We start from the raw sequence: 27,930 nt of genomic DNA, 5'->3' as shown, positions 1-27,930 counted from the left end.
AGAAAGGGAAGGGGAAATGATGCTACCTCAAAAATAACAACTTAAAAAACATGATAAAAGTCTTAGAAAGATCAGGAATTCAAGGCCCATACTTAAACATAGTAAAAGCATTATACAGCAAACCAGTGGCCAACATCAAACTAAATGGAGAGAAACTTGAAGCTATCCCAGTAAAATCAGGGACTAGATAAGATTGCCCACTCTCTCCCTACTTATTCAATATTGTACTTGAAGTCCTAGCCAGAGCAATTAGAAAACAAAAGGAGATCAAAGGGATACGAATTGGAAAGGAAGAAGTCAAATTATCACTATTTGCTGATGATATGATAGTATACTTAAGTGACCCCAAAAATTCCACCAGAGAGCTCCTAAACCTGATAAACAACTTCAGCAAAGTAGCTGGATATAAAATTAACTCAAGCAAATCAGTGGCCTTCTTCTACACAAAGGATAAACAGGCTGAGAAAGAAATTAGGTAAATAACACCCTTCACAATAGTCACAAATAATATAAAATACCATGGTGTGACTCTTAGTAAGCAAGAAAAAGATCTGTTTGACAAGAACTTCTAGTCTCTGAAGAAGGAAATCGAAGAAGATCTCAGAAGATGGAAAGATCTCCCATGCTCATTCACCGAAAGCAATCTACAGATTCAATGCGATCCCCATCAAAATTCCAACTCATTTCTTCACAGACTGACAAAGAGTAATTTGCAAATTCATCTAGGATAACAAACAACCCAGGATAGCCAAAACTATTCTCAACAATAAAGGAACTTCTGGTGGAATCACCATCCCAGACCTTAAGCTGTACTACAGAGCAATTGTGATAAAAACTGCATGGTATTGGCACAATGACAGGCAGGTAGATCAATGGAACAGAATTGAAGACCCAGAAATGAACCCACACACCTATGGCCACCTTGATCTTTGGCAAAGAAACTAAAACCATCCAGTGGAAAAAAGACAGTGTTTTCAACAAATAGTGCTGTCTCAATTGGAGGTTAGTATGTAGAAGAATGCAAATTGATTCATTCCTATCTCCTTGTACAAAGCTCAAGTCCAAGTGGATCAAGGACTTCCACATAAAACCAGATACAATGAAACTAATAGAAAAGAAAGTGGGGAAGAGCCTCAAGCACATAGGCACAGGGGACCTGAACAGAACACCAGTAGCTTATGCTCTAAGATCAAGAATTCACAAATGGGACCTCATAAAATTGCAAAGCTTCTGTAAGGCAAAAGACATTGTCAATAGGACAAAATGGCAACCAACAAATTGGGAAAAGATCTCTACCAATCCTATATCTGATAGAGGGCTAATACCCAATATATATAAAGAACTCAAGAAGTTAGACTCCAGAGAACCAAATAACCCTATTAAAAAATGGGGTACAGAGCTAAACAAAGAATTCTCAACAGAGGAATATCGAATGGCTGAGAAGCCCCTAAAGAAATGTTCAACATCCTTAGTCATCAGGGAAATACAAATCAAAACAAGCCTGAGTTTCTACCTTACACTAGTCAGAATGGCTAGGTTAAAAAAGGTGACAGCAGGTGCTGGAGAGATTGTGGAGAAAGAGGAACACTCCTTCATTGCTGGTGGGACTGTAAGCTGGTACAACCATTCTGAAACTGAGTGGAATTGCCACTCAGTTTGGCAATTCCTCTGGCAACTGGACATAGTACTACTAGAGGACCCAGCTATATCACTCCTGGGCATATACTCAGAAGATGCTCCAACATGTAATAAGGGCACATTCTCCGTTAGGTTCATAGCAGCCTTATTTATAATAGCCAGAACCTGGAAACAACCCAGATGTCCCTCAACAGAGGAGTGGATACAGAAATTGTGGTACATCTACACAATGGAGTACTACTCAGCTATTAAAAACAGTCAATGTATGAAATTCTTAGGGAAATGGATGGATCTGGAGAATATCATCCTGAGTGAGGTAACCCAATCACAAAAGAACACACATGGTATGCATTCTCTGATAAGTGTATATTAGCCCAGAAGATAGGAATACACAAAGTACAATCCACAAAGTACAAGAAACTCAAGAAGAAGGAAGACCAAAGTGTGGATACTTCATTCCTTCTTAAAAGGGGGAAGTAACTTTCTCAAAATACACATGGAAGAAGTTGTAGGGACTAACAATGGAGCAGAGAATGAAGGAAGGACAATCCAGAGACTGTTCCACCTGGGAATCCTTCCCATATTCAGTCATCAAATCCAGACACTATTGTGGATGCCAGCAAGTGCTGGCTAACAGGAGCCTGATATAGCTGTCTTAGGAGAGGCTCTGACAGTGCCTAACTAATACAGAAGTAGAGGCTCATAGCCGTCCATTGGACTGAGTCCAAGGTCCCCAATGAAGGAGCTAGGGAAAGAACCCAAGGAGCTGAAGGGTTTGCAGCCCCTTAGGGCGAATAACAATATGAACTACCTAGTACCCTCAGACTTCCCAGGGACTAAACCACCAAAGAGTACACATGGTGGGATTCATGGCTCCAGCAGCATATGTATAGCAGAGGATGGCCAAATAGGTCATCAATGGGAGGAGAGGCCCTTGGCCCTGTGAAGCTATGCCCCAGTGTAGGGGAATACCAGGGCCAGGAAGCAGGAGAGTGTTGGATAGTTAGCAGATGGAGGGAGGAGGGAATAGGGGTTCATTTTTGTTATTTTATTTTATTTTATTTTATTTTATTTGGAGGAAAACCTGGGAAAGGAGATATTGTATGACATACAAATAAAGAAAATATCTAATTACAAAAGAAAACCAGTCTATACAAGGTGGTTTAACTTTAGAAAAGGTTCATATTGCTAGGCATGATGTCTTCTTTTTCCCTATGTGTGTTTTACTGAGGACCTCCCTTCATAGCATGCCTCCAACTATACTAAGCTATGGTTTGATAGCTTGTCTAGTCTATTGTGAGATCTTCAGTAGCACCAAGTATTTGTTGGTGTTTTAGTAGACTATGAGCACTGTGTTAAATGTTGTTCCACACAGTAAACTTTGCTGCATGCATATGAAGGCAGCTGAATTTGCTTATTTGTAGGTGTATGCCAGTGGTGTGTTTAGACAGCCTGTCATATGGAAGGACCAGAACATTGTGCCTTACTTTATGTGTCTCTTCCTTATTCCTTTGGTTAGTGTCTCTCATTAAACCTGGAGCTAGGCTGGTGTTCCAAACACCTCAGCAGCCTTCCTGTCTCCATCCAGCCACACTGTGTAGTTTACAGTTGCATGAGTAGCTATATCTAGCTTTTTACAGGAGTTTTGAGGGCTTGAACTTAAATCCCCATTGTGGTACAGCTAGGGCTCATACTTAGCAAGGAGCCTCACCAGGCACATTTTAAGGCTTTAAAAGGCTCATGCAATCAGTCTGTATTCTCACACAGAGTTAGTTCTTGTCTTATTAGAGCAATGCAGAATTTAGTTTGTGCTGTGGGTTATAATAGCACAAGGTTAACTTGCTTAAGTTCCTGGGTGTGGTCTCCAGTATCACATAAAGAAAAAAAGAAGGAAGAAATTGAGTCTGATTTAGTGCCTGTGTACCTTTGGGTACAATTTATAATCCGTTTGAGCCTTAGTTTCCTTTATGAAAGATCCAGGTAATGCCGCTTGCATCTTTATTATATAAGATGCCTAACTTTGTATCAGGCAAGCGTACGGCCATTTTCTTTTGTTATTATTAGCTGCCATTCCTACCAAATCATTTTAAAGGTCTTGAATTTTATGGGAATCGATGGATGCTGACCATAAGAGTAATCCTTTCAGATAAAGGAAATGGAGATGAAATCCTTGGGAGTGAAAAACCATGAATGCAGCCTTTTGAAATAAAGAATGAAGCTCATAGTCATGGAATAAGGGGGACGGAGGTGCAGTTTGTATAGTATAATATTTAACACGCAGAAGATGGAAGTCCAAGGAGGGCATAGTGGAACACAATGCTGAATTACAAGGGAAACTTTTGCGTTTGTAGGGAATCGGTAGTCAGTGATGAGGGGAGTCGTATCCTGGTCTCAGGAAGCCAAAGGCTTCATCATTTTTGTGTCTCACTTCTGCTGTGTTTCTGGTGCTCCATGTTCCTTTGTTTTGGGTTTCAGCCTTGGCAGCACACATCTCTTTATTACCTGAAGAGTTCATCAGTCTGCTGATAGCATCTTCTGTATTTGTTTGGTAGTTGAGACACTTGGTCCTTTTTTTTTGGAGAAGTTCTCTAGGTGCTATTTAACAGCCAGGTCTGCCTCAGCCTTTATCCTTTGGAAGTTATTTATTGGATTTTCATTTTCCCTTTGCATGATGATACCTTGGTGCAGAAGACCATGGGCAAATCACAGCGTAGCTTTTCCAAGACTAAGCTCTAAGAGCTCGTTATTTTATCACATTTGAAGCTTCTAAACATTTTTATACTGTAGCAACCGATTTTTAAAAAAGTAAGGATTGAAGTATATGAAGGAACTGTACCACACTGTTTCAGTAACTTACACTTCAGTGTTAATGTTTTATTCTCAAGTGGATTTGCATATTCAAATTTATTCTTTACCAAGAATCAAGGAGAAACAGGATCCTCAGTCACATGAGGATTCTCACTCTGCCCCTCTCCATTACAAAGAGATAATACAAGTTATGTTTTGGAGTGGAACTATGGTTTTTAAATTATCCTCAAACTTACAATATCTAAGGTTTTTGAAAAGACTATACTAAGGGGGTTTGTTTTTATTTGGTTCATGTGATGAGCTATTGCATCAGTATTCTCCTGTATTCCAGTCTTTTGGGAACTCATGATTTGTAAACCACCTTGTTATTTCATTTTGTTTGCTCTCTGTAGTTTAAAAGTGCTGTCCCGAATTTGCTCTTGCAGACTTTAGGGCCGCATGGCTGAGTTCAACGTAATCTCTCTGCTCCTGAGCTGGTTGGTATTTCTTGGCCAGTGGCCAGCTCACAAGATGTGTAGGTGTGCTAAGAGTTCTTTTTTGTCACTGCAGCCTGGGTAGGCAGAGGGTTTCCTGCAGCCTTGCTGATCAGAGGAACCTTCAAAGATCTTTTGTTTTCTGACTGTTAAAGAAACTGGCTCAGTCTTACTCTTGGACAGTTACTTAATTGCTTATGGACAATTGAAAGTGTCTATTATGAATTCCCTTATTTTAAAGTGTTGAAACGATTGGTCAACACAGTTCCTGGTGACTGCAAAAAAGTTGTTTTGAAACATTAAAAAGCTCATTCTTTAGTGCTTTGGCACTGTGATTTTCTTCTGTATTATAACAAACCCCTCCTATTTAGAAGTTAGACATAAGACTTACTGCTTGAGTTGGTCGTGTTGTGACATGTTTATAGAAGTATGCACTTTAGATACAGAAAGGTGCACTTTAAAATTGTTGAGTCTAAGGTTGCTAACAATAGCAAGGTTTTTTTTTTTTTGACAGATAAGAATTAATCTATCTCATACAATAGAAATTTAGAATTCAAAATATCTCATCAACAATGTGTGGAAGAGTGGTTGAGTGGAGAATATTTTGAATTCCTAATGTAGTATTTATATTTCCTGGCTTTCCTATTAGGAATGTTTTAGAATATCACTCATTTTTCCTTTTTAGTACGTATTCACAAGCATGTTTTCATGGAGTGGCTTCACTTCTGTTATTGAATACAACAGTAGGGAACTGTTGCTTGGTTTCCACACCTGCTTTTAAAGATGTCCTCAATACATGTGTTCCACAGAGTTGGACATACAGTACACGTGTTCCACAGAGTTGGGGATACTTCTCACATGACAGTGCACAAACACCAAGTGACTGCTATATAAAATTTACCAACTGCGAAAAGATTTTTCTACACAGTTTAGCCTTATCAGTTCTGTATTTTGTTTTCCACTTTCCTTCTGCCCATTTTTCTTCCCACAACCTTTCCTTTGCTTTTCTTTTAAGAAGCAACCACAGTCAGAAGTGCTAGTGGCTTCTCTCAAGATTGTCCCAGGACTTGTCATTGCCCGTTATCTGGATGGATCAAAAAACAGAGCAGGGTCCCTAAAGTAGCATTAGAGCCTGCCATGGCAGCTTGCCAAGAACAGTGCTGACTTCAGTGACTGCCAGTTCGAGGGGAATCCCAGGTCCATGAGTGTGCACGCTGGCCTCCTAGGGTTCCCAACAGAGTACTGGGAACTGAGTTCCAGAATTTGAAACAGAACAAGTTATTATGAAGTGACACAGCAAGAAGATGAGACACAGAACAGATGACTGACAGTGGGCATGCAGACACAGGCAGAGGCCAGTGTGGACAGGAAGCCTGGCTCCATGCTCTCAGACTGAGGGAGAGACGCATAGCTTTTAAACAAATGGCCTTATGCCAGAGAATAACTGTTGTTGAATATACACTGCTTTACCTTAGCCCCTGTGGGTTGAGCACCTTCTGTCTTCATTTGTGCAGCTAGGATGATTCCTATTGTTTTGGGTGTTTGTTTTTGTTTTGTTTTTCATACTGGAAATTGAACCCAGAGCCTCACTCCTGCTAAATACAGGCTCTAGCAATCCATCCCGAGGATGCTTGATTCACATTTATTCCAGAGGCTGTTCAAAGGGAGGACCCCATACAGTTGAAATCTGGTAGACCTTGTTGTGAATATGCTGTGCTGCACAACCCACCCCCCCAAAAAAGGCCAAAGGAGAACCTATATTCCAAATTTAACAGGTTTTTTCCTTAGTGAGGAGGAAACAGCACAGCCAAGTATCATTCTTCAAAAAATACAGAAGGTCCTCAGTGTTTTAAATTCAATATAAATTGCTTTGGAATACAGTGTTGATAATTAATGATCAGTTATGTAGTAAAATACTTTTCAAAATATATGTGTTACTGTTCTGTAGAGTTATAAAACTATAAGACATTAGACATTGTTGGTTTTGACTACTACGGCCAGTAATTCATATATACCGCACAGTTAGGTACCAGTAAACTCATGTTGGTAAGGTTCCTTTGTCAAATTCTGCTCGTATGAAGTGAAAATCTAAAGCCTGTATGTGACAGTAGTCTTGAAAGCGGATAGTCCACTTCTGTTCCGTCCAGTATTCTTACACCTCATCCCTTTGTACATTAAAAATGGTTTACTTTGTAATACATTTATTTAAATTGTACTTTTAAACTAAAGGAATAAATATTCCTTTTTTTAAAAGATTTATTTATCTATTTTATGTATATGAGTACACCACCATTGCTCTCTTCAGACACACCAGAAGAGGGCATCAGACTCCATTATAGATGGTTGTGAGCCACCATGTGGTTGCTAGGAATTGAACTCATGACCTCTGGAAGAGGTGCTCTTAACCTCTGAGCCATCTCAACAGGAATCAATATTCTAGTTTGGAAAATGTAGCTTTGAACCATGGATGCAGATTCCTGGGAGATAAGTCAGTTTTTACGATTCTCACAGCTCGTCTTGCCGTCCTGTTTGTTTCTCGGACTCGTAAGTCACAGATGCATCTTAATATTTTCCTCATGGAATAAAAAAATAGTCTCAAGCTTCCTAAAAGTCTCTAGTTTTGTGGAGCCGCTGTTGCCTCTTCACTTATTTTTAAATCCATAGCTAAAGGTTCAATGAATATAGTTCAATATAAAAAATATAAAAATATATCATAAAAAGATATAGAAAAGCAATACTAAAATTTTTCTAGTTGTTTTATAGCCAAAGAAATTTTTGGTGGTTTACGAAATTTTTTTTTTTCAAAAACTGATGTTTTGAATTTCATTTGATTAGTCATGGAGTTTATAAACTTGGGTCCTGAAAAAAAAAGTATGTGTTTAATCATAAAATACTTAGAAACTTTGCTCCTTGTATAGTTGTGTGTTTTAGGATAATCTGTGGCTTTCTGTGATCATTCTCTCATAGTTAAAAGTCACAAGGATTACCAACTCTGTTTCTCATGGACAGTAAGTATGAATCATTTAGATAATTATTTTTGTATCTCATATAAATTAAGCAAATGTTACTAAAATGTCACTGTGCTGTTCTGCCTGCCAGTTTATGTATGCCATGTCTTTAAGTTTTTGAGCCTTATTTATTGCTCCCGTTTGAACAGGTGTCTCAATGCTTGTACCTACTGCAAAACTAAACATGCCAGAGGAAACCTGGCCAGCTATCCCACTGATGAACTTGTGGAGAGAGCCAAGCAGTCCTTTCAGGGTAAGAGTTTCTAGAATTATCTATGAAGTCTGTCTTCTTAATAAGTCATATTCATCTCCTAAGAAATACTTCCCATTAAAGGTCCCAGTTTCTTTAGCTGTCTGAAGTGTGTGTGTGTCTCCTTAGCTGTCAGAGCATAGTATCTGATTTCATTGCTCAAGCTGTAGTTCTTCTTCTTTTTGTTTTGTTTTGTTTTGTTTTTGTTTTTCTAGACAGGGTTTCTCTATGTAGCCTTGGTTGCTGGCTGTCCTGGAACTCACTCTGTAGACCAGGCTGTCCTCGAACTCAGAAATCTGCCTGCCTCTGCCTCCCAAGCGCTAGATTAAAGGCATGTGTCACCACTGCCTGGCCTACTTTTTATTTTTTATTTTGTTAAGATTTATTTATTATTATATCTAAGTACCCTGTAGCTAGCTGTCTTCAGACATACCAGAAGAGGGCATCAGATCTCATTATGGATGGTTGTGAGCCACCATGTGGCTGCTGGTATTTGAACTCAGTACCTTTGGAAGAGCAGTCATTGCTCTTCTGAGCCATCTCTCCAGCCCCCTCAAGCTGTATTTCTATTGGTTATGGTCTTGCATTATTTTTCCATCTAACCACTCAGGTAAACAACGCAATGCAGCCTCACCTATGTCTAGATACCATGGAAAAGGAAAGCAAGGGTGAGAGAGAGCAGTGGGGAGAGGGGGAGGGGGAGGGGGAAGGATCTCCACACAGCTGGGAATGTCTTGGGATTTTTGCAGAGTGAAATAAATACTGAGCTGTGGGGCCAGGGCAGAGTGGTTCTAGTGGGGTTCTGAGAAGAACATTCTGCCTGGGTTACTTACTGCTGCCTGAATCAGTAGATCCTGCCCTCAGCAAACAGCACAGCTTATCTTTAACATGAGTCACAGTTGTTTTGACACATAACTGCTTAAGCCATGAACTTCCTCTTTTGTCTTTGTTTTAATCTGTGTATATAACAGTGGTATGTTTTTACACCTAACATTGGGATTGCCTATTGTCTTCTCTTCTTGTGGGTTAATAGTTCCTGGCAATGTACTTTTCCTCTTAGCAAGTAACTTGGAAAACTGCATTCAGTACTTAAACCCTAAAGGTCACAATATTTGTGTTCCAAACGCATTCCTTTATTCAGTCTATCTAAAGCCTCTATCAGTATGCGTTTGGAATGTTTCATGTAATAAAGAAAAAATAGAGTAAAAATGACATTTATTTTGTAATTTATTGACATAAAACCATTTTTAAAAACCATTTCTTTTTAACTTATTCCTTTGCTATATTCACATTCAGCAGGCACTGATGTTCTTGTTGGCTCTTGGTAACGTTTTTATTGTTAGGTTTTATGTGTTCTGGGAAACTCTGAGAGATTGTCTTTTTCTTCAGTTTGATTCCTGAAAGCCTTTTTCAGAAGGGGCAGGAGTTTGGATAGAAATCTACTCTATGTACTTGGTCATGCTGGCTGGCGCTCTTGACTGGGGCTCATTTTTCCATGTGTCTGTCTGTTAATGCAGATATTATGTATAACTGATTTATGGGTTAACCTCTACAAGTATAGGAAGCATATTTTTCAACATTATGAAATTGCACAGACTTAAAAAAACCTATCTCATTTCACTTGAAAAGATTGAAAACTATAACGATATAGAATAGCTACTTAGGAAGTGAAGAATTTTCTTTATTACTTCATAATTGAGCCATACTTTTGACAGGCTTGCATCATGACTTTGTATGGTCCCACTCATGTCTCATACAGGACTGAAGAGAAAGAGAACATGGATGTTTTTACATTGGTTGGGGAACCTTTATAAATACTTCCACCTCAGCGTCCTATTTCTCTTCTGAGCAGCATACAGTTTCTTCTGGGGGAGTTGTTGGTGTCAGCTGTGCAGTGTTAGGCAAATGATGATGACTGACTCGGGCTTATCACAGGCCAGCAACACTTAGTGGCTGCTTCTCTAGAAAGTTCCAGAAGATTGTCTTTAGCGATTTTTTTGTTATTCTCATTTGAACTGAGTGTTGGCATTGTAAACTTGAAACTTGTCTTCTTGTTATCTGTGCCTTATTAGAATTGATAGAGTCCCTGGTTCTCAGACTGCTGCAGGCTCATTTGATTGGTATGTGGCTTTGTCACTGAAGCACTGAGGTCCCACCTTGCTAGGAGACCACTGTGTGCAGGAGGGTTGCTGTAGGCAGTTTGGGTTTAGAAACCCAAACTGTTTCCAGTGGGCTGTTCATCAGTGGGCTGCTGGCTTCTTGATGTATTCTTACAGATTTTTCTTCTGGCAGTGCTGGGAGATGGAACCACATTAAGCAAGTGTTTTATACCAGCTACCCGCTAGCCCCAAGATTCAGTATTTCTTTTCTTTTTTTTTTAAATGACTTATTTATTTATTTTTGTTTTTTTCGAGACAGGGTTTCTCTGTGTAGCCCTGGCTGCCCTGAAACTCACTCTGTAGACCAGGCTGGCCTCGAACTCAGAGATCCGCCTGCCTCTGATTCAGTATTTCTTAAGATCACCATGGTAGGTACTGTAGAAATGGTTCAGTGATTAAGAATACTGGCTGCTTTTCCAGAAGACCCAGGTTCAATTCCCAACACCTACATGGCAGCTCACAACTCTTTAACTCCAGTTCCTAAGGACTTGGCACTCTCATACAGAGACACATGCAGGCAAAAACACCAATACACATAAAATAAGAAAGATCACCATGGTGTAAGCACTTCCAATTATTTTATGAAAAGGATTTTTTAAATGCTCTTGGTGTTGATTTTGTGATATTTGACTCTTATACTATTAATACTGCAAAATTAAGAGAATTGAGTTTCTACATATAAATTTTATTTAGTTTTGAAATAAATATTACATTTACATGTCATGTTCATGGCCATGCACATGCTCATTGCCAGGTGACCTGAACTGGCTGTCTGGCCTCTCCAAGCTGTGTCTGTCCTCTCTGCTAATTCAGCATTATCTGTTGTAAGAATTCCAGATAGTGTATGTATGATAGCAGCTGAGTGAAGAGGTGGGAGGTACATAAGGGTTTACAGTGAAGGAATTGTAAAAAAACAAATAAACAAACAAACAAAAAAGGAATTGTAAATGAGAATGGTAAATGAGTCAAGGAGGACAAACCTCCTTTGCATAGAACATTGTAGCATCTGTAACAGATGTAGGTGGCTGGGATCCAATCACAGGGGTTACTTCTGCTTTAAAATACGGTTTATGAGAAAATTTTCTATAGGTGAGCTAGTTAAATGACAGTTACTTTTCATTTCTGATGATAATAAATACCAATTTGTAAGCTCACACTGTAAACACCTTGAGTGGGAGGCACTATCTTTGTTTCTACAGAGGACCTTGAAACTTTAAGAGCTTCAATGAGTTTTAAAATTTGCATTATCAAATCACAAAAGATAACTTTATAGGTAACATAATAGAAGAAATGTTCCATTTTCTTATTTCTAACTCTTCTTTATTCTTTAATAATTCATATGCCTTTGATCCAAAACTATTATTTAGAAGGCTGACCCCATTATGAATAAGAAACATGGCTTTGTCTGTGGAGAGTTTCTTAAAGATGAAGTGTAAGTGTGATACCAGTAAATTCCTTTATTAGTACAGGTAAATTTCCTTCCTTAAAGTGCCCCCCCCCCCTTCCCTTCCCTACCTCTCCCTTTTCCTTTTCTGTTTTTCTAACACAAGATCTTCTTGTTTGATACATTGAACTTGCTATGCGAACCAGGGCGGCCTCAAACCTGAACAGTCTTCTTGCTTCTGCCTTCAGAGTGCTGGAATTATATGTGCCACAACGCCCTGTTTCCGTGGTATTTTCATTCTTTCCTTTTCTTATTTTGTTTACTAGCTTCTGTGTGCCAGTAATAGAAATGATTTTTTAAAATTAAATTTGGATAGACTAGGATTAGAAGCCAGGTTTCTGTCATGTAATAGAATATACGATAACTATTTAATTTCTTCCTTAGTAGCATATTCTTGAAATGTTTTATTTATCAAAAAATTACCTCCTATCTGTATAGTGAAGGTACCAACTAAAGGCTGATTGAAAGGCAAGCAAGCACTCAGAAGAGAATATAAACCAGTCAAGTAATCATTAGGGATAAAATGGCCTCCTGAAGTGTTGAATCTGCTGCCCCGCATTCATTTACCAAAAGTGCGCTTATGAACTTTTGGATGGGCAGCATTGAAGTCAAGATTATAGTTCATAAAGAGAAATCTTAATTTCTTTTATGCAGAAAGCATGTACATGTTTAGTTGATTTCTTACCTGCTTTCCCTGTTTTTTCCTCCCTTAAGTCCTCTGGGCATTTTTCATTGACTTTCTACTTTCTCAGTGTTTTTCCGTTTGGGGGTATATCTACATTTGGATGTTGGGAAATTGTCTTCCCTGCCTCCTTCTCTTTGCTGAGTCAGGAGTTTTTTCTCCTTTAGTATAATCATAGGGATTAACTGTGGTCCCCAGGCTGAGATTGCTGGGTTCCGTGTAGCTGCATTTTTAGATATCTAGAAGAACATGTCAAACAGTGACCAGGACTTTGTTGGAGCCAGAATGAATTCACAGGCTGGTGTTTTCTAGGATATTTGAATCGATTTTTCTCTAGCAGCTAATCAATCAGCTTCAGTTGTGTTCTCAATGGAGCAAACCTTTGTGTGTGTGCAGGGTGAGTGGTGTGGAAACAGCACCTTCCATTGCTGTCTCTGAATCAAAACGTGGGGATGATGGATGGGCCATTTCACAGCTATTGTGTGCTTTTCTAGATCTCGTTTGTGTGTTGTTCCCCCTGCCCCCTCTCCTACAACACACACACATACACACACACACCTTTTTCTGCCCTCATAAATCTGAGAAGCCCTTGCAGTGGATGTGACATTAATCAGTTACAGGATATAATGTAAATTATGGATGGAGTATTCAGAATAAAAAGACAATTTTTGATGCCTAGTGATTTCAGTATTAGTGCTGAAATTTTTAAAATCATATTTGGAGCTCCAGGACTGCAAAGAGCACTGTCTGTTATGACTAAGATTAATTTTGCAAAACAATGAGAGGAAGGACATTGCTTCCTGCTATATGTTGGGTAGTTAAGGCTAGGAGCAATATTGGATTTTCTGTTGGATTATCCAAATTGCTCAGTTGTGGCACTTACATAAAATCCCATTTGACTATCACCTCTAGTGATGATTACTGTATAATGGTTTTGCTCCAAGATAAAACAGAGACCAATAATGGCATCATATTAATTTGTATGGGAGTTAAATATCTAATTCCCCTATCTTTTCATTTGCACAATATTCAAATAAAATAATAAAGTAAATGTCTCTTATAGATCACTTGCATATGCATGTTTGCTATATATTGTCAACTCTAGAAGGGATTTAAGTACCACACATTAAATAATTATATATAATGAACTATGAAAGTGAAAGCTGCATAAAGCTGAGCCTACTTTGAATGAGAGGAGATAATTTTACTAACCTGGGAATCCTGACAATCTAGAAAAGTAGGGAAAGAGTAAGTGTCATAATTTCATGAGGCAAATATATAGTGTGCCATGAGATATCATGGTGCTTGTAGGCTTGGAAGACTAGCAGGCTCATTTATCATCATGCAGATAGGATCGAAGACACAGCTGACAGTTATGGAGTACTCACTTTGCAAAGTGTAGGGATTAAACAGATTAAAACCACATGGACTGTGTTTTAAGGCACTCCTCTTTGTTTAGTAAGGAGGGTACCAAGTGGGAGTAATACCTAGCCCTCGCTGGCCTACAACTTGCTAGTAGGTGAGAAGAGTAATCTTGTGCTTCTGAACCTCCTGCCTTTGCCTCCAAAATGCTGGTGTTAAGGGCATGCATCACCATACCTGGTTTTGGAATGATGAAACATTAAGTATACAGAACCACGAAGCAAGTCTTAGGCTATAAGAGCTCATTGACCTTTTAAAAATTTAAATAAGCATGTTTGGAGTATAAAAACATGCCCAAGTATCAATAGTGGTGTCGCTCCTCAGCAGCCCTTATGCCCCTCCCCACTTCCCCTAACACTGACGTTCCTTGCTCGTCAGCCTACTCATCAATGGTCTCTGTGTAGAGTCTTGCTGGCCTTTGACCCTCCGTGATCAGCCATGGTCATCTCTAATGACCCTTAAGATCCAAGATAACATTTGGAATATCAGAGTGTATGTTGTGCTAGAGGCCTATGGTGTGGCCCTGAGTTAACATGGCTATTGGAACTATATGGCTACTGTTCACTCAATAGATATTTCCTGAGCATTAGTTGGAAGCAGTTTGTATTTCTGCCAATAGTCTTGAGCTGTAGAAAGGCTGTGATTTCAGTATATGCCACGATTGGTCCAGGACGGCTTTTATAAAAGACAATAGGCTAAAGCAGATGTGTTGGTAGGTATGGGTGGGCCAGTCTTCAGTAATTGTTGAGTGAGTGGCTAACAGAAATGATCAAACCTCATGTAATTCCATGTGCTTCTTGGGACCTGTAAGGGAAAGGTGGCACAGAGAATCCATGTTTTGGAAATGAGCAGGAAATGCAGCTGGGCTTCAGAGTTCATCTAGTGCAATTAACTGAACACAGACTGGATTGTATGACAGAGATGTTTAGTGGTGATGGCTATCCTAGATTTTCAGCTGAGATATAACTGGAGACCCATTTGCTGCCAGTGCACAGGTATCTACTGCTTTATGAATCAGGTATGTGCACTTAGCTCGACATTAATGGCTGGTCCATAAATATGCATTTGCTTTGTTATTTTGCATTCTTAGCAGCATTTTGCAAATTACTCTAGGTGACAGTGGGACACAGTTCCCCTAAGGGTGTGTTCAGAGTTTGAATTGAGGCTGATCTGTTTCTGGGGTAGTTTTGGTGAACTTTGAAAGTTGTAAGTTAGTTTGTGTGGAAGGTTGTTTTGGGGAATTTTAACTGCCCTGCAAAGATGTAATTGTTACCTGGTGGTTTCTGAACCTGACCTTCGTGGGATGTTTTCTGGGAAGAAGCACTACTCTGTGGTGCCAGCAGCTTGTGCTCGTTCTGCAGAGTCTGCAGTTTCTCATACTGGCTGTCAGTTCATTTCATTTGAAAACTTATTAAATTTCTTCTCCTGCTCCCGTGGATATTAAATTGCCGTAAACAACCTTACACAATGTCACGTATGGTGAGCACAATTTTCTGCATGAAAAACAATGTTTGTTAGTGGGACCTTGGCTGTGTGCAGAGGTTATAAATTCCTGTATTTCTTGTTATTTGTTACCCTCCATCTGCTCTTTATATCTCCTGGTCAGTTCTCACACATTCCTTACTGCTTGTGATATAGGAAAAAAGTTTGATTTAGGTTGCTGACTTGGAAACGTGTGCCCTTTAATGTATCATTTCTGATAGTGTTAACAAGAGCAGGGTGAAGGCCAGAGGCTACAAAATCTAACAGTGACAGTGGAGTTGAGTAAAAACAAGTTGATGATTAAATAAATTGAGTGATTAAGGAAATGAGTGATTAAATAATTGTGTGACTGTGTTGTGAGTGTGCTGTGTGTGCATGTGTGTGTGTGTAAGAGAGAGAGAGAGTGTGTGTGTGGTGTGTGTGTGTGTGTGTGTGTGTGTGTGTGTGTAGGTGATAGTGAAGATCCACCCCAGAGCTCTGCCCTTATCCTACATCCTTACAATTAGTTCTTTAAAAAATATAATATTGATTCTTGAGAATGTCATACAATATATTTTGATTATATTAACCACTGCATCAACTTCTCCTAGACCGAATCTCCCTTTCCTATGCACCTGACTTCATGTCCTCAAACAACAATTAAAAAAAAAAGTAGGTACAATTTGTGCATATATTCTTGAGTGTGGGGATATATGCTGGAATGTATTCAACCTACCTGAGGCATACCCTTAAAGAAAATGGGTTCCTCTCCCAGCATCTATAGATTACCAACAGTTCCATAGACAGGGGTAGGGTTTTATACCTCCCTCCCTCTGCATGCTAGGATTTTTGTTCCGCTTGTGACTGCACAGTGTTGTGTATGCTGTCACAAGCGTTGTGAGTTCACATGTGGAATTGCCCTATTGTGTCTGGAAAGCACAGTTTTACTGTGATCTTTTACTGCTTCCAGCTCTTGCCATCTTCCTCTCTCTTTTTCTGCAGTGATTCTGTGTTTTGGGAGGAGGGGATTCCATATAGATTCTCCATTCAAGAATACTGTGTAGCTTCTTACTTTCCCCTTGACCAGTGGCCAGTCTTGAAATTTATCAACAGTTACTGCAAAAAGTAACTTCCCAGTGAGAGTTTTGAAATGCACTTATCTGTGGGCATGGTAATAAGTCAATAGGAGTCATTTAATGCTGTGCCCCTTTGCAAAATAATAGAGGTAGGATCTCCCCTGTGCTCTATGACCTGCCTTGCCACAGGTTCTTGGCTCCCATCCGAGTGCCAAGTGTGGGTTTCATCTTCTGGAGCAGATCTCATTAAAAACAGAAAAATTCCCATGACATTTGCGCCACTGCTGAACCAGTGAGCATGAAGTCAGCTTTTCTCCTCTGCTCCGGCAGTGTGTATAACACCTTCAAAACTATGAAAGCTAGCCTGATCTTAGTAATAGGTCAAGTTTCTAGTCAAGGAAACTGAATATTGGTAAGGTGTAACTATAGGTGTGTTTTAAACTCAGAAGGAGTCTGATCTCTAGACCATTGGTTGAAATACAAATATCTGGCCAAATTCTTGATCCAGTAGCTTTGTCATAAACCTGGTATGATGCATTTTTTTCTCAAATAAGTCACCACCTGTAACAGATGACGGTGAAATGTAACCACCTCTGGAGACTTGGTGGAAGTATTATGACTAAACTAATGCTAACATTTGATCAAAATACTCAGTGAAAGAGTGAAGAAACTCACTATTTATGTGTGGTAACAAAAATGCCTGGATTTTTCCATGTAATGAGTATGTACATCAGCTCTATCATTTTTATCTTACGACTTCTGTATTCTTATATTTGTGCTTCTACGAGAAAACACCACAGACCCTGGACATAGTGCCAGATATCTGGAATGCTATGTGTACATGTGGCTGAGGAAGGGGGATTTCTTGACTTCTAGAGTTTAAGACTAGACACCATCATAAAAACAAAATGGCAAGGGAGTACTGGGATATACCTTTAATTTTAGCTCTCCACAGTAGGTCTCTGTGAGTTCAAGGCCAGCCTAATCTTTACAGTGAGTTCCAAGCCAACCATATTTACATAGTGAGATCCTGTCTCAAACAGCAAAATGACACAGACCTGGTAGTTTACAAAGAACAGAAAGTTAAGTACTCATAGTTCTGGATTTGATGACAGTCTGGTAGGGGCCTAGTCTCTGTTTCCAGTGGCAGCCTTGTTGCCCTGTGCTCTGGAGTTAATTATGGAAGGGAAGGAAAGGAGCCCCTAAGGCCTTCTCTTCTCCTAAAGACTCTGCCTTTTAATGGTGCCGCAGCTTCAGTTTGAACTTTGTGTTGGATGCCGATGATGCTTAGGTTAAAGGACCAGCACCTGTTGTTTAAAGAAGCCTTTAGAATACAGTGTCCACACATCTACCTCCAAAGGTTCAGAGAGTTCACAAGGAACTTCCTATGGTCTGAATGGTTGTCAACTTCTAGAATTCCTAAGTTCCTATTAAATCCCTCACTGATGATATTAGAGGATTGTATTGGGAGGTAACTAGCACGTAAGCCCAGACAGTTGAGATGCCATTGTAAGTGAGGCCTGGAGGAGACTCTGCTTTCTTCTCCCTGTGAGGGTACTTGCTTCCGGAACCCCTCCATGCATCCAGAAGCCTAATCCTTGAAGCAGAGCATGAATCTGCCTTGATTTTCTGCCAGAAAGCATTCCAGCCTCTGGAGCTGTGGATAACAAATACAAGCTGTTTATAAATTACTTACTCCAAGATATTTTGTAGTAGCTTTCTGAATAGACTACAGGAGCTATATGTGAGTAAATATTTATTTTAAAAAAATCCATGATTTTGGGAATCAATGGCCTAGATATTTTCTGGGCCTAGTTTTAATTTTACTAAAATTCTTTCCTTTAGTATTATGTATTTTGATGAGAATGACTTGATTCTTTAAAAGCAGAATATAATTAGCAGAATCAAGAGACCTTTAACTTTTTTTAAACATGTTTTATAAAACAAACATGCCTTGTATTATGGAAATAATCTGTTGATCGGTGCTAGTGAACTAATTAGTCTTGTATTAATTGCTTCTCTGTCGCTATAATAAGACACCATGTCTAAGGCAACTTATAGAAGTAAAAATTTCTTTTGTCCATTGCGGTGAGCAGGAGCAGGAAGCTAAGAAATCACATCTTCAACTACAAACAAAGCAGAGAGAGAACTGGAGGTGGGGCTGGGTTATGAATTCTGGAAGCTCACCTCCAGTGATGCACTTCCTCCAATGAGTCAGTGCTACCCCCCCAAGCAGTGCCTCCAGTTGGGGAGCAAGTGTACAAATACCTGAGTCTGGGGGGATGGGCATTCTCATTCAAACCACCACACACCTTTTACACTGAAGTAATGTTTTGGTGTTTGTAATTTTTTTCTTTTCTTTTTCTTTTTTAAAAAAGATTTATTTTATTTATTTTATGTGTATGAGTACACTGTAGCTGTACAGATGGCCATGAGCCATCATGTGTGTGGCTACTGTTGAACTCATGACCTCTGCCGGCTGGCTAGCTCTGGCCCCACTCTCTCCAGAGTAATTTACTGCAGCTGTCTTCTGACACACCAGAAGAGGGCATCCGATCTCATTACGGGTGGTTGTGAGCCAATATGTGGTTGCTGGGATCTGAACTCAGGACCTTCAGAAGAGCAGTCAGTGCTCTTATCCGCTGAGCCATGTTGCCAGCCCCCCTCCCCGGTGTTTGTAATTTTGTGTGTACTTTTTTTGAAGAATAAATTTAAGAAGATTTAAATTTTTGTATTGTAGAAATCTACATCTCTACTAGATTGGAAAACATCTAATTTGATTCATTTGCATGGTGGAAGATAACACATCTGAGAATAGTAGTTTAGGTAGGAAAGGAAGGTTATGAGCTGGAACATAAAAGCAGTGAGCTCTAAGGAGGGAGGCCAAGGGGAGTGTCCTGCAGCAGGAGGGGCAATGAGGCTTGTACTTGAGTGCAGGTTGAATTTGGCATCTGCTGGGCCATAGCTTCTGGCTGCATCCTCTGCTCACACTGACTGACTGACTTCACCACTCACACTTGCTCCACCCTGCTCTCTCCTTATTCACTGAACCTACTTTCCTTTTTTGGGTGTGCGGGTGCCTGCATGAGTTTAGAGTTCAGGGGTTATCTTCCACCTACTTTTTGTGATGGATCTTTCATTGATCCTGGAGCTCACTGATTTGTCTAGGCTGTCTGGACAATGAGGATTTTCTCAGCTCCATCTCCCTGGTCTTGGGTTATAGATTCACATTGTCGTGTACAGCTTTTATATTCCATGTGTGCTGGGGATCCAAACTGAGCTCTTCATGGCTATGCTGTAGGCACTTTACTGGCCAGTGTGTCTCCTGCCTCTCACTTTTTTTTTATGACAGGCTTCTCCATAGCTTTTGCATGATTATTTGGGGAGATGCCAAATTAAGAGGCTTGCCTGTAGTCCCATCACTCAGGATGAAGAAGGATGGAAAGTTTCAGATTAGTGTGGGATACTTGGAGAAACCTTTTCATGCACATATGCATGCAATAGTAATAAATGAAAATGAGGCCATGATTGTGAAGAAGATCAGGGAGGGCTATATAGGTGGTCTTAGAGGGAGGAAAGGGACAAGAATTTTGTACTTATAATCTCAATATAAGGGATAAGACTTAACTATCACTTCCTTGGAAGGTGGTTCTTTATTCTTCCTTTTGGAGAATAGAGGATCCCATTCTCCTTTCTGAAGCTGACTATTCCAAAAAGCAGCACACTACAATAAGAAAAGTACCATAGGGGCCTATTAATTTATAAATTCTCATTTTACTCATATATTCCTCCAGCAGATATTTATTGTGGACACAAGATATAGCATTTGTTGTGCCAAATTCTTAGAATTCAATAGTGAATTAAATGGGTTTTCCCACTAGCTTAACAGTGAAAGAACAATGAATAAAGAAAAAAGATACTAAATATAAATTGTATGTACTTTAGAGGAAGCAATGAAGTCATATAGGATAAAAGTTGTAATGAATGCAGCCTGCTTTGGCAGTCCTTGTTGGCCCAGGACCTTCCTCTTTCTCACCCTCCATCTTAATCACTCTAACAGGAAGGAACCCTTTAGCGAGCATCTTCCAAGTCCCAGAGACATGGCTCTGCAATGGCAGCTTCCACACATGTGTCTGCTAGGTAGGCTTGCTTCCAGTTTCCAGATGGGAGAACTGAGAAGGAAAGAGAATAAATGGTTTTCTTGAAGTTCTTAAAGTTACTGAGCCAACTATGTGGATGCACAGTAGCACTTATCCTGTTCTTGATCAACATGACAAAGTACTGTACAGTAATCCAATCCTGCTGTTATCAGTAAGCACAGTGGCTTACACAGCTGTGTACTGCAAGCTAGGAAGCACTGGTTGTGAGTTTGTGCTTTTTCCACACTTCACGGTTCCTGGTGATAGGACAGCAATTCTTAAAACCATAATCCTGATTTTACTGCATTCTTACACAGTTGAAGACATACTTTAGTTTGTCTGACTAAACTAAAGAGAAGTGAACAAGGAGGAAGAACCTGAGAAAACAGGGTGCTGCCTGCCTGAGAATTACGCTGTGTTCCTTACACCGTGGTTTTAATACCTATATGGGTACATACTCATGCCTGGCCTCACATGTCCATGCCTGGGTAACCTTTTTAGAAGAAACACTGGATTTCAAGCATGTTTTCCATGTTGCAGAGTCTGTGTAGATTGCCTGGGAATTTTGCTGACTTGGGAATGTTATACTAGTTGGTAGGGTAGGTAGGGCCTGGGAGTCTGCATTGTTTAACTCCCAGGTTATCCTGAGTCAAGGGTCTTAGGTCACAGTGCATAGAAGGGTCCTAGAAAATGACCTGATTTGCATGGCCCTTTGTATTTTGGTCTAATAGCTGTTTTTTAGCAGCATAGTCTGGACCCCGACGTAGAGAATTCTTTGTTTCTCTGTGGTGACAGAGCTGGCTAAACGTAGAGTGCTCTACTTATGCCTTCCACTTGGCCACCTTGGCAGTGAGGGTACCTGGGGCTCACTTCTCCCCATGTTTCAATTAATGTTCAGTAAATGTGTTTTGAATGAGTGCGCGTTGTGTGCCATGATGATTCTCATAATTAGATAGGAACCCTTAGCAGCCTTGGGGGAGTGTTCTCAGAAGGAAACTTACACACGTCTGGATCCTCAACTTAGAAAGAATCGCCACCCTAGCACCTTGATTGGTAAAGAAGGATCGATTGTTCACAGACCTGAAGGCATTTGGGAGAACAACATAGATTGGGTACATATGAATATTAGTATATACCTGTCTATATTACATAAATAAAGAATAGCAAGCTAGGGAATGTTTGAAACAAAGACAATCTTTTACATAGGAATTGTTGAAGAAAATGATTAAAGAAGAAAAGATCAGTTTTATTTGGGGGAAAATGGGGTTGATATAAACTACCAACTGAATTCATTTCCATTTTTATATCTATATTTGTTCACTGTAGTAACATCTGGGCTTTATTTTCAGCCTTGAAATAACTTACATTCGATGGTCTGACCTTTAGTTATGATTGCACTGACTTTCAGATGTAATTCACTATGTAATTAGTTTATGTAAAAAAAGGGGTGGTGGGAGGAGCTTGGCTCAGTGTTAAGTGGAGAATAAATTGAATAAAGATTTTTAAATAACTTCTCTAACATGATTAGTTCAATTTTTGAATGTATCCAGCAGTATTTTTGGAACTGGATTTTCAAGTAATGTATGCTTTTTGTAAATTCATAAATATTTTAGTCATGTGAAAAATAGCTTTCTGTGTTAATTTTGAAAACCTGTGTTATTTCTCAGGTTGCCTAACATTTTGTATTTTATTGCCATGTTTTGTGACTTAAATTGATGACCTTTAAAATAGCTTACTTTGAATAAATACAAGAGAATCATGAACTTTTTTAATGGCACATTAGCTGAGGTCAGTGTGGGTGTGACTCTTCATTGTTTTTACTATTAGTTTATTTAAGAACATTTGTCGACTACTCCTAAGTAGAGGATTTGTGATATAAAGACAGTGCTATTAATATTTTACATTTTTTCTAATGAATGATGGAACATGAGAACCAACAATGACTAATTTCTAAATTAGTCATTTAGAAATTTAGAAAAAACAGTTTTTTTTTTATTCAGTAAAACGTTAGAGTATTAAATCATATAGCCTTCCAGAATAGTTGGTGTGTTACCCAGGATGCTTTAGACAAAGAGAACACTTAGTGGAAGCTCAGCAGGACATGTTCTGGGTGACGCCAGAGGTTTCTTCAATGGCAATCATCTAGTTCCTGATATCATACATGTTCAACCATGGTACTGGTGAGTTTTCTGAAACATGGATTCCAGGAATCAAAATTACTAATCTGGGGCTGGAGAGAGAGCTCAGCAGTTTAGAGTGACCACTGCTCTTGCAGAAGACCAGAGTTTGATCCCCACCTCCCGTGTCAGGCTGTTGGGAACTACCTGTAACTCCAGCTCCACAGAAAGCCTTATTCACCCAAGCACAGACTTACATGTGTATACAGAATTAACAATAATAAAATTAATCTTTAAAATCCCACAAAACAGCTAACAGAAATAAACAGGCCTTATTTCATAAGCCAGGTCAAATCCTTGTACATCTATGATTGTATTCCATTTTTTTTCTATTTGCACTGTGATGACTGTTTTGATGACTGCTGTGTGCTTTTGACTCTAATTGGCATGCTATGCTACTTTACCACTCTTTATGTTGACTGTGAATTGAGCCTTTTCCCTCTCTCTGGCCTTTCATCCCATCCTTCCTAGCTTAGTGACTCCTGGCTGCTGGTGCAGCTAGCCCTGCTTGCTGCTGGAGGAAGAATTTAAAATGCAGAGCTCTTCCTTGAGGAGCTAGGGGGCCTTGTCCTCTGCTGCTTCTTGGGAAAGTGCTGAGTTTGGATACTGGATGTTGCAAATGCATTGGTGCTGCAGTGCAGTTAACTGCATTGTAATAACTTGGTCATTTCATCAGTTGATAGCCATTTAAGGAAAGCCCTCCATAGAACTGCAGTCACAGTGTTCTGTGATGATGTCCTCAAGCTTTTCCTGTGTCTTCAGCTTTGTTCTAGGCTGTTTTCTACAATTAGATACCTACTAAAAGAACTCTGAGCTTCAGACGCTAGGTGTAATTTCTGTCCCTGGGACCTTAATGTATTGAGATATATTATTAATATTCCAGAGTGAGTGCCAGAGTAAAATCTGTCTGAAACAGCAGCAGCAGAGGCAACAGGAAAATTTTAAAAGGAAACTATTTCATATTTCATAGTGTAGAAGTCTATATATGGTGGTTACAGTAATGATGTTAATGGTGCGGAAAGCTTAATTCTGCCATGTGTCCTCTGCAACTTGAAGCTTAGCATCCATGAAGATACTTGGAATCTCCAGTGTCCTCATTGGTGTAGCCTCAGTGCTTCACATCTACATTCTCTGCATGCTGCAGACTTGTGGTAAATGAACTGGGACTTTTAATTTGAAATGTATTTGCAAACCAATTTCTATAAAAAATGGATTTTAGCTTGAAAACGGGTACCTCCAAAGCGCTTGGTAAATCCCGTCCATCTTTAGGGGGTGGTTGTGCCTGTTTCCGATTTTAGGCAGTTGCATTTGTGGTGTGCTTGTATTTTGCTTCAGTTTGTGAGAACTAAGGATCCCTAGAAAGAAAAAAATAAACCCAGTTTTGTTCCTAGTTTATTTGCAAACCAGGTCAGATGCCCCTGATTAGCTCTCAGTTGGAGGATAATTTGAACCTTGACAGATTGAACCCAAACAGCAGGGGTTTTCTAGTATGGCCAGTAGATAGCAAAAGAAAAGAAAAGCCAGTTCCAGTTCACAGGACTGAATAGATGTGCTATGGTTAATGAGTGGTTGCTTCAAATATTTACGAAAGGCCCAAGGAAGAAAGAAAAAGCTAGCATCTTAGACAGCTGTTTGTAAGGGAAACCTAGTAAAAATAAACATGCTGGCTAAGGCTCCAGGGCTAATAGAGCTGTCAGATACCAAGTAACCTCAAAGAACCGTCTCACAGGACTAGCACCATAAGGACCCACTTGGACATGAGAGTTGCCTTGATTTTTGTTTTATTCAACAAATTGTTTTCTTTCATGTTTGAATTTGTTTTAATTCTTCAACTATTCATACAGATATTATTTAATATTTTCTGGACTATGAGATCTAGTTACTAGGGTGAGTTCACTTAAGTCCACTTAAGTTGTGTCTATTAGGATAAAGTTGGATAGATGGCTTGAATCCAGCCTCAAACATCATCTGGGCTTGTATATGAAATTAGTTGGTATTGTATGGAAATGTGTATTATATGGTGGTTTGTATATGACAGTATCAGCATTTTTCTGTGGTGACAAAATTGCTGGGAAGTTCTGTACTGGCACAGAAATGGAGCCTGAGGCAGTTAGGGTTTGGGGTCCAGTGTGAGTTCAGCTGCAGTTAATCACATCTGAGACTGCTTTTCAGTGTTAGCAGAGCATCTTCTTTAATGCAGTGCACCACTTTAGAATTTAGCTGAAATAACAACAGATTGCACTTGTACTATGTGGATGGATGACATTCATGTCTCAGTATTCTCATTTTTAACCATTTCTTAATTCCTCAAAAAAAAAAGGGCAATTTTAATTTCCCAAGGCTTGATTTTTATATCTGACTATCTGCACAGAGGCTTATGCAGAGAATCAAGTCACAGGGATCTTGTTATTGCATCCATGACCTCCTTTCAGACCGGTTTCCCAACTAATGCATGGTTGTGGCCATCCTCATTCCACTTTTCTAGAGAAGATGAATGTGATTGCAGAGACCCTGGCAGAGACTGAGAGAGAAGTCATGACTTCACAACCTGAGCCTGGCCTGTTCTTTTCGCTTATGTTCTGTCCATAGGAGCAAAGCCACTGAGGACACTGCAGGGGTGTTTGCAGACACATTTTCTCCATCCCTATCTAAACGCCTATGATCAGAAGCTCTGTAATTACCTGTCCTCTGGAATAGTGTTTAATCACCCAGAACTCACCAGGATTCACTAATGGAAGAGCAGACAGTGATGCTTGTGGGGCCTGCTTGAATAACCCAGGAAGAAAACTAGTCAGTTTCTTTAATTTTCAGCCAAGTATTGCTTATGTGTAATAAACGAGGCTCTTTTGATTTTGCCACTTATTAATGCAGTGAGGGGATTGTGTTCTGATCCACACATGCAAGAGTGTCAGTGTTAGCATCACTGATATTTTTAAGTGAGGAGTTCCCCTTCCTCCTGTATGGAAATGGGTCTCAGTATCTCCCACAACAGTAACTGCAATGCTGTGAAATCTGCAAGTCTCTCTTCCTTATTTATTGGATCTGGCCTCCACTGATAACACTAAATTTTTGCCCCACTCTGCAGTTATATTAGACCCTTAAACTTAGACTCTTTGTACTTCATCATTGTAATTTACACACTGGGCTGGGACATTCCCTCCAAGACAGTTTGTCTTGTGCCTCCAGCTGCTCCCCAATAGCCATTGTGCTGAATAAGCACTTAGTTCAGTATGTCCTTGATACAATTAATGCAGGCATCTGCAGAAGCGGCCTCGGCAGCAGCAGCTGCACTGCCTTATGGAAGCCAACTTCTGCTTAGCATTGTGATAAAAGAAATAGTTTTGAGCTGAAGCTAATGTTGGCTTATTTTTAGCATAAAGAGAGTTGCACCTGCCAGAGCTAGGAGAGGCCTGAGGTTTGTTGATTACAAGTTCTTGTTAGTGCCATTGTTATTGGTAAAATGGGCATGATGTCATCCTCATAAAACCGAATTGGCACCCCATCGAGTGACAAATAATTTACTCTCTCTGGTTTTAGCAGCATGGGCCTTGTGTTGGGAAGAGTGGAGTGCGGGAGTTTTCACAGTTGAGTGCTGGGGCACTGCAGAGGTGTGGGACAGTGAGAGGAATTGATACTCGTAATCAGCATGCATAGTAATGGCCAAGGTGTAATGAAACATAAGCGCACAGTGAGGGTACCAGGTGGGGCCCTGGGGCTTTGCATGCACTGAAACCACAGTGAGCAGCCCAGCAGCACCATGTGGCAGATTTTCATTTTCTCATTAATCCTTCTGTCCCCTAAGTCAGGGCAACATTGACTTTAAACAGCACTTCATCTGTTCAGTGTCTCCTCACAGCAGTGGATTGAGGTGATGTCATTCATGATCTCGGCTGTCTGCAGTTTATTAAAATAAATCATCAATCTGATTTTGTTTGGGAGTGATGCTAGCCGTCCTTAATGGCAGTCACATGACTAGCAATTCTAAACTGCTTACCATTGCAATAGTTATTTTAATAAAGCAGAGCAGCTGCTTATTTAAATTAGCCAAATGATCTTTGGCCTTTGAAACAACTTACACATTAAAGTATGATATATATGTAAAAGAGTTAATAGCTACTAAAATCTCTTTTCTTTGATTATTTTAAAACTGCATTGTATTTGTAGAAGCTGATGCAGCTTTTGCTTTACGCATTGATAAGATTCTCTTTCAGGCAAGTTTCAGAATGAGAGACCAGTGAAGGTAGTGTGGCTCATAGGTGCCTCGAGTGCCACTGAGCTGTACACTGAGGAATAGTTGAAATAGTAAAAGAGAAAGAGTGTCTGAGGTCTGTTGTGTGGGGAAGTAGAGTGTTTAGAACTTGCTCAAGTACTTAACTAGCATTAGGGCAGCACAGGGAAGGACCGCAGGGAGCTCACATCTGGCTGCTTTGGTTGTGATTGGAAGGCACTGCATCTGTTCGGTAGAACACAAGCAGCATTAGTACTTTCCCACCACTGAGTTTTCTAGGTACACGTGGTATAACAATGTGCAGTATCTCTGGATACTTTAGGTTGGAGTCTAGAGCCGTGACTGTATCTGAGTACCATCTAAAGCCTAGTGACTTAACCCACAGAAGTAATCCTCCTGGATCTTGTCCTGTGCTATTCTGAATGCTCTGAAAATGGAAAATGGCCTCCATGAATGCCCAGTGATGTGGTGCTGAGGACAGGAAAGCTCTTCTGTTGGTGTCATAGCTGCTGTCTCTTCTCTCATTGGGCTTCCACCTCGTGTCTAGACACATTTGCCCAAGTGACTTTCCCACATTTGGTTTGAATATGCCTACTAGGAAGTAAATTCACTTTAGCCTGCCTCTTTCGTTCTATATATTCATGTAGGTCTGGGAAGTGCTTGAAATCCCCTGTTGTTGCATGTAGAAGGGTATAATGTGGTGGTAGACCAAAAACACACCAGCCTCTCTTTCTGTATCTCCTGAAGTCTGTTCATTTGTGTTGAGATCCCAGCAGAAATATCCAAGGGGAATATTTCTATTCATCAGCAAGCATTTGCTATACCCCATTGCTAGCCAGGCAGGCTGTGAGGTCCTGCCGTGACCACTTGCATTGTAGATATGGTTCTGAGCAAGAACCTATTCAACAAGCAGCAGTCCTCCCCCTGAAACTTGAAGTAGCAATTCTGGATGTCCTGGTGCTCCA

The 27,930-nt window shown here is 39.9% G+C and overlaps 1 protein-coding gene across 2 annotated transcripts in view; it reads left to right on the top strand.

Moving 5' to 3' along the window:
- Cdkal1 (CDK5 regulatory subunit associated protein 1 like 1) overlaps window positions 1-27,930 on the top strand; it is a 555,277-nt gene that overhangs the window by 216,674 nt on the left and 310,673 nt on the right. For both annotated transcript variants that reach the window (XM_031358356.1, XM_031358355.1), the window contains exon 9: window positions 8,077-8,180. In XM_031358356.1, coding sequence (XP_031214216.1) covers window positions 8,077-8,180 — 104 coding nt within the window. The remainder of the gene's footprint in view (window positions 1-8,076; window positions 8,181-27,930) is intronic.

This window comes from Mastomys coucha, unplaced genomic scaffold (assembly GCF_008632895.1).
Source record: "Mastomys coucha isolate ucsf_1 unplaced genomic scaffold, UCSF_Mcou_1 pScaffold7, whole genome shotgun sequence".
Lineage (NCBI taxonomy): Eukaryota > Metazoa > Chordata > Mammalia > Rodentia > Muridae > Mastomys > Mastomys coucha.
This window is presented reverse-complemented; position numbering and strand designations above follow the sequence as displayed.